The following is a 7,745-nucleotide window of genomic DNA, read 5'->3' as shown; positions in this document are numbered from 1 at the left end:
TGGGATCTGCGTTCCCATACTACTCAATTACAGCTTTATGAACTCACAGCAGTAAATGCAAACCATTAAATCAAACACTTCCTCCAAGTTAACCCTTTTTTTCTCCCGCTCACTCTCTTATTTTCTTCCTTTTTCTCTCTTTCCTTGCCGTTTCTTTCCTGGAGTAATGATTTGCGGAGCTGAAAAGTCTCCCATTTTTTTTCTTCCCCTGCCACAGCCCTCCTACCCTGCTCTCATCTCTCCCCACTGTGTTTTTTTCTGGGACTGACTCATTAAATTGATTTCTGGTGAAACACATTGAAAGTGAGAAACTTCCTCCACCAGTCCATTACAGTGGAAATGTCTGGCAGCCTGTGTGTGTGTGTGTGTGTGTGTGTGTGTCGGTGTGTATATGTGTGTGTGTGTGTGTGTGTGTGTGTGTGTGTGTGTGTGTGTGTGTGTGTGTGTGTGTGTGTGTGCCACAGTGGAGGGGGGGGAGACTGTAGAGAGGAGGCCAGGCGAGACCGTGGCAAATCAGTGTGTTCCTGTCGCAGGGCAGGGAGTGTCTTTCTTTCTTTGGCACTGCTAACACTAGTCCTGTGTGAGCCAGTGTGTGTGTGTGTGTGTGTGTGTGTGTGTGTGTGTGTGTGTGTGTGTGTGTGTGTGTGTTTTGTGTTCAGTGTTCAGTGCTGACCAGTAGCTTCAATCAGAGATGCATGTGTGTGTTTCTCGGTGAGTGTGTGTGAGTGTGTATGTGTGTGTGGGTGTGTGTGTGTGTATGTATCAGCTAATAAAGGCTGCTCCTGGACCAGTGAAATGACTCCAAATGTTAAAGATTGTTAGCGTCAGGTCTGTGAAATAGGGATAAATATGGACGTGCTGGCAGCGTGCAGAAATGCGAGAGAGAGAGAGATTTTTCAGCGACCGCGTGGAGCTAGAACCTGCTTCCATGAGAGAGACGAAACGAGAAAAAGAAAAAGAAAGTTTTGTGGCATCTACACCCAAAACCTCAACTCATGTCTGGCCAATCCGGACTCTTTCTCACCAACCACTGGGACGACAAGACAGACTTTTACAGAAAAAGAACAGCTATGTTGGCAGACCTAGTGACACATAATGACCACTGGAATGCCCAACTAGCCTCACTTCTGATTCGAAAAACAAAACTTCTTAAGCCTGAATTCTTTCCTTTGTCACTGCTTTTGTCAAAACTGCAATATTATTAATTAGCAGACACTAGCCGAACAGTGGGAGCTGAAAGGTTTTATTTATTCCAAGCCTGTTTTGTTTTTGTTGATGGTGCCATTTGTGTCCAACCTGTATCACTTTTCAGGGCTGCTATTTGAAAGAGGAAGGACCCAGCACAATGGGGTAAACATGACTCAGCGCTCCATCGGACGAAAACATGACTCAGCTCTCCATCGGACAGTTACTTGCATTCTTCTGACATGATTGTGACACCCCATCTCAGGAACAAGCTGATCAAAGGAAGACAAGGAATTAAACAACGAGAGGATGACCAAGCGCTTTTTTTTCCTACACTTCCCAGAAGTCAAAGTGCCATTTTTCCTACACCTCCCAGAAGCCAATCTTTTATTTAGTGGCCACTTCCCTTGATTTTCTTTAAGCTGGATGCAATTTCTATCACTTGACCTGGATAGTCTGTCCCTCCCTCCCCACTTCACCGGAGTCTGACACATCAAAGTTACTGAACACGGGTAAACACGGGCGTTCCCCCCTAAACAAAATGTCATCTTTTGAGACACTGTTCCCTTATATTGTCTGTGTGCTACAGGAGACATAGGATATGCCCAACTAAACTAAGACACTAAAGATAGATGCACCTGTTTTCATGATAAATACACATTATTTATTTACAAATAAAGTGGTTATGATAGAAATAAATACAAAATAAGAATCTGGGCATTATACTTAATGTGGTATTGCACTGGTTTCGAAATGTACATCAGAGAACATATATTTTTAAAACCATTTCAGAAGTAATACTCCTCTTTAAAATATTTATTTCCCAACTTCTGACATCAACATAAATATACTTTTATATATTTTATTTTATCTTTCTCTCCTCATAGCTGTTTTTTTTTTGTTTCGTTTTGTTAAGTCTTTTTTTTTTTAGAAAAAAGTTCTTCGTTTCCATATAAATAAAAGTCTTCATTGGACATTGGTAAATTGTTCATCCATTTCAGTCATAGATCGATGTTTTGGGGTTGGGGAGGGAGGGGTGGTGTGGGGTGATCTACGTCAGCCGGTGCCGAATAATCAGAGGGGGGAGGGGGGTGCGGGGGTTGATTTTGGGGGAGCTGACGCCGGCTCGGATCTGGCCCTGATGCGGCACGGAGTCGTGCGTGTCGGAGGCACCTCACCCGCATCCGCAGCCCTCGACCACCATGTCCTGGTAGTTCTTGAGGATGACCTTCTCGTACTCGTCGAGGTAGAGGAGGGATATGGGGCTCAGCTCCGTGGGCACGCAGCAGGCACGGGGGATTTTGCCGTTCACCGAGTTCACCAGCGTTTGCACGATGGCATGGTTGGTGGAGTTCATGTGCTCCGCCAGCGGGAACGGGCACTCGCCTTGGCAGTAGAAAGCGTGATACCCGGGCGGCGCCACGATCCACTCGTTCCAGCCTACGTCGCTGAAGTCCACGTAGAGCGGGTGGCGCCGGCAGCTGGCGCGGGGGGGCCTCTTGCGCTGTTTGCCCCCGCTGGACCCCCCTCCCCTGCGCCCCCCCGGTACCTGTCGCTTCTCCCGCCGCGAGCGCAGCGTGGCGCCTCCCGTACCGTCATGACTGTAGGTCACCAGCAGAGGGCGAGCCTGAGCCCAAGAGTCCTCGTCGTCCCCGTGCAGGGAGCGGCTCACCCGCACGTGTCTCCTCCTGCTCGCCCCGATGCTTTTGTCCGCCGCATCCTCGCCGACGACCCCTTCCGAGTCCTCCACCGGGTGGATGATCTCCACCATGACGCCGTGGTTCGGGCTGGTTCCGGACGTCCACCTCTGCACGGCAGAGCCCACGTCGAAGCTCTCCCAGCGGCTGTGGGAGTCCTGCACCAGCCTGGTGTCCATGAGCCTCACCAGCGCCTCCTCCTGGCCACCGCCGGCGGCAGCACCACCACCACCGGCAGCACTGCTCAGCGACGGGTGGAACACCTCGTACACGTTGATGCGGTGCTGCTGCCCGCTTACGCTGCTGCCGTTGCCCGGGAGACCGACGTCGTCGCCCTGGGAACCGCCGCCGTCCCTGCTATCCAGGACCTGCTCCCGGAGGATGCGGAGCTCTGCGGCGTGCACGCGCTCGCCGGGCGGGATGAAGCTCACGTTGAAGAAGAACTGCTGCGTCGTCCGGCCCTTCAGACTGGACAGGGCCTCTAAGGATTCTGGGAAATAAAGAGAAAGGCAAACTCAGTCAGTATTCACCTTGACCGCGCTCTACCTGCTTATCACTGTTGCAATATAATTAAGCAATAAGCCCCAAGAGGCCGTGCTTTGCGCTGATTTTAGAACAGGTAAAGGAGTTGTTAGGCACGACGCGAAGCGGAGTGCCGTTAAACCCCCTTACCTGTTCTAAAATCAGCGCAAAGCACGGACTCGCGGGGCTTATTGCTTTCCTAAACCTGTTACTACACATATTTGATATGTTTTCATAAATAAAGACAATTCAATTTAAGAAACAATAGTTTAATGATAAACCGTCATTCTTCCGCCACTAATAATTATAGTTCCTAAATAAATCGTTGCCACGCAACCCTTGAAGCAACGCAACAGCCAGATGGAACACTGGGTATGAAATGCGCTATATGAATGCCTTGCCATTCGCTGCGCAGTAATATGGAATGTAATCAGGTCAAATTGTATGGTAATGCTGGATTTTACAACGGCTTTTAGCCAATCACAATCAAGGATTTGAACAATCAGGTTTAGAACAATAACAATATAACTGGAAATGAAGTTGCCATCCCTTTAAAACAACCAAAGTAAGTGGCAGGACTGGTATTTAGAGGGGGCGTAGAAATGCTTTATGGGTGTGTAGAAACGCTTTAGTGGGTGTGTAGAATTCTTTCTAGCCCCTCCCCCTCCCCCTCCTCCTCCTCCTCAAGAGGCTTTGACTTTTGTGTGGCCAGCGTTGTAAATAAGAAGTTGCTCTTAATGACTTGCCTGGTTAAGTAAAGGTGAAAGAAAATAAATAAATAAAACTCTCTCAGTCTAAACAACACACCTCCTTTTTTTAACATGTTATAAATCAGTAACCTATACTTCCGAAATGTCACCTCTGATCCCTAAAAAGGGAATGTTTGAACTGGTGTCTGTTCCATCACGGAAAGGCTACACCTTGTTTTAGCCTTCATATGGAAACAGGTCCCCCAGTGTTTCCTCAATCCTCATTTAAAGAAAAAAGCACTTAAACTGGTAGTCCAAACTTCCCTCTAGATCCAAATAAAGCATAGCATTGCTCACTGATGTTGGGGAAAGCCCTCTGCTTTGACTCAATTCCCCTCTACCTCTTTCTCTCTGTCTTTCCAAGCCAATCTCTGATGTTGGGAAAGCCCTCTTCTTTGACTCAATTCCCCGCTACCTCTTTCGCTCTGTCTTTTCTAAGCCAATCTCTTTAAGCGGTAACTGCTCTAGGGGCGTGTTCAGGCTTGCCTCAGGTGAAACAACCACAGTCATTATTGTATCAACATTCCAAAATTCTGTTTGAGTGTGGAGTTGCGCCAAAACAAAACAAAAAACGGCTAACTGCTACTAGGCAGGTGTGTAACTGGGCTATCTGCGTCAGTCGTACCCTAGTCGTACCCTACCCTAATCACACTGACTCTGGGTTTACGTACTCAAACTAACTTGCCCTTCATGTGCCGAAATTATTTATCATTATTCATTATTATCTTAAAAAACATTTGTCCTTTGTTCTTGTTTATGATTTTTTGTTGTTATGTTATGTGTTATATCTTATGCACCAACCACACCAGGTCAATTTCCTGTATGTGTGAATATAATTGGCCATTAAAAGAATTCTGATGTGTGGGCGGTCCATCTCACCAGCGGTTGTAGAGTCAACCTCAAACTTGGACTGCAGTAGTGTCAGGCTTGGGGTCTGTGTCTTGGTTACGTCGGTGTGACAACACCAGCCTCCTTTCCTGTCACTGTCCTCACATAGCCAACTGTCACTAAGACGTGCCTGGCCCGGACTTGGCCCAGATCTGGCATGCGATTGGCCAGACCCACACTCCGGAGCCGGAGTGTTTCTGGCTGAGCCGTGAGTCACCCTATAGCCACCCCAACAGGACACGTCCCTGTTAGACACTTGGTGTCATCTAACTCCATGGGACCGTAGGAGGGGGTGGGAACCCGAGACGGCGGGATTAAGAGTCTTTAGGTTGACTTGCAAAGCCTCTGTGTAGGCTGCGGGAGTCTGTGACAGAGACCACGCCAAGCCATTGTTCCCCCGGCCATTGTCTTTCTGCAGTGTGTAAGACGTGCCACTGGGTGTCCTCAATACAAACACACAGACACACACACGGCTGACGACTCTCCCTGGTGCCGACACTGGAGGGAGGCCAACTCAGGGACGCCCCCGGTCACATATCCAGCCCAGCTCTGGCAGACTCGCTACATGACGCCTGCTGTCTGTAAGACAGGAGTTGCTTCCTCCACAAGAAACCCCCATAGGGCATCTCTTTCTGACCGGCTCACTGTCACCATGTTTTGAGTGCTTGATGCATGTTGTGACTGTACGTGCTCAGCTGCTCTCAAGGAGACTAGTCTGGATAGAAACAGTCTCTGGATGGGATAAATAAAAAGTAAAGAAAGAAGAAATATATATATTTAAACCCGGAACCCCTAGCAACAACAGGGTTGTTTTTGAGAAAGAGGTGATTCAGTGATTTGTCTTGGCCAGGTAGATATGAGTTTAGGGACAGGTGAGTCATATTTATTCTGTTACCAATGAAGAACAAACAAACAGTTATGTCCACACAGCACAGCTAAAAGAGGGAATGTGAGTCACTAGGGTAAAACACGAAGCTCTAGTGAAATAGGGCTTCTCCATGGAGGCAGTGTGTCCAGGGTGTTAGCAGGTGTCAAATACCTCTACTTGGATCAAGGTCACTTAAACTAGAGAAGAATACGTTTTGAATAAATGGATCAGCCTTTTGCTTGCCGATCTTCTGTAAATAGCTAAATGGCTTCCTACACATTCACCTGCATACATTCCGGTTTAAGAGAGACATTTCATTGCCTTTAATTCTGGCTTTTTGCAACAAGGAAACTCCATGAACTAATATGTCCAAAGTCAAACGTATGTTTTGTCTTTTAAAATGTGTTTACCTTACAATTTCTGTTTAGTGTTCTGTCTGGTGCGGTTTACCAAATCTTTTTGTTATACGTAGAACAGTGGGCATTTAAACACAGATTATGGTGCATTTAATAACCAGGAAGTTTAGGTTGAGTAAGAATGTGTTAAACTCCAAGTTAGTCGTTTCAGTTTGTACAACAAACATCAGCTTTATCACTGAAAGGGGGAAAGCTATGGACTAAGGAGGATTTCAGGAGAAGAAAAAAATATACAGCCTCGGGACACACTACAGTTGCAGCATCAGGCTTGTGTAATACTTGTTACAGTAATGCCTCGCGTGACTGTGTTCGCAATCAATGGCTTTGACATGCGCACACCTCTGAGGCGGGTGCACTGCACGCGTGGAAAACTACTTTGGGAGCTAGTAAACACTGTAAATTATTTAGCAGCAAGTTTGCCGCGCTGTGAACTTCTTCATCACAGATCAGGGACCCGAATGAACATTCCCTCTTTTCTCAAGTAGCTACTGGTATTCTGACATAAAGACAAAGTATGTGTGTAACACTTAAGACGTGTAGCATATTTCCCTACCCAATCGTACATAAGTAACTTAAGGTCATGTGCGACATGGGTACCGCCATCGCTTACCTTCATGATGGAAGCTTCGTATAGTATTGGATCTGCTGGCAGCTGTCTCCGCGTGTTTGGCCATGACGTTTCTCACGCGCCTGGTGCTATGGTCACCGTTTTCCGAGTGAAGGTGGTAAAGGTCCAGCATATACTGCGGCACGATGGCCGCCTTGCTCGGCGTTGGCCGGCGTTTCAGTCCGAACATGTTTAAAAGTCGAAGTTCGAAGTCGTTGAGGAAGCCCTCCGACTGGCCCGGTGTCTGCTTCCCCGTCTCGGCGTGTTTCCGTCGACTGGTGTCGGGGATGAGTCCGGACGTACCTCCTATCAACATTTGATGGAGTAGCAGTACCGTGAGAGAGCGGACCACGGCGACCATGATCAGTGAGTTCCTGCGGGTGGAAGATGGAGATATGTCAGTACGGCCTCGGTAGCAAACTGGGCAAGGCAACGGCATAATGGCATAATGACTTGTGCCCACACCACCACCACGACTTAGCCGTGACAAAACTATTCCACCCCTGGAATAGATATGTAGCATAAACCAAGCCGGTTAAAAGAAGGCAATTCCCCTTTGAAGTAAAGAACAAAAAGGTGGGGAATAATATGCCCCTTGGCTATTACAACTGCAATGGGAGATTGATCTGAACATTATAGAGGCGCAACGAAAACAAGAACTATCACAGGCAAGACACTATGAAAGCGCATTTGTCAGAGGAAAGGATGAAACAGGAAAGGAGAGAAAGAATCAAAGAAATGGAGAAAAAGACAGACGAGGACAGCAGACATGAAGTCTGCAATTAGGAGATAAGAGACAGTATGTGTTTGGGA

General features: G+C 47.4%; 1 protein-coding gene across 1 annotated transcript; it reads right to left on the bottom strand.

Moving 5' to 3' along the window:
* Positions 1–2,187: 2,187 nt before the first annotated feature.
* On the bottom strand, positions 2,188–7,137 carry bmp2b (bone morphogenetic protein 2b). Its single transcript, XM_080854350.1, has 2 exons — positions 6,936–7,137; positions 2,188–3,372 (listed from the first exon to the last, which is right to left on the bottom strand). The coding sequence occupies exons 1-2, from the start codon at positions 7,120–7,122 to the stop codon at positions 2,360–2,362; spliced, it is 1,200 nt and encodes a 399-aa protein (XP_080710476.1). The 5' UTR covers positions 7,123–7,137; the 3' UTR covers positions 2,188–2,359.
* Positions 7,138–7,745: the final 608 nt, after the last annotated feature.

Source organism: Sprattus sprattus (assembly GCF_963457725.1).
Source record: "Sprattus sprattus genome assembly, chromosome: 16".
Classification (NCBI taxonomy): Eukaryota; Metazoa; Chordata; class Actinopteri; order Clupeiformes; family Clupeidae; genus Sprattus; species Sprattus sprattus.
Note: the sequence above shows the minus strand (reverse complement) of the source record. Positions and strands in the feature narration are given on the sequence as shown.

Coding starts and splice junctions, on each gene's coding strand:
- bmp2b (XM_080854350.1), bottom strand. CDS start 7,122: ATGTTCGGACTGAAACGCCGGCCAACGCCGAGCAAGGCGGCCATCGTG. Junction 3,373..6,935: donor ACGAAGCTTCCATCATGAAG/GTAAGCGATGGC, acceptor TTTATTTCCCAG/AATCCTTAGAGGCCCTGTCC.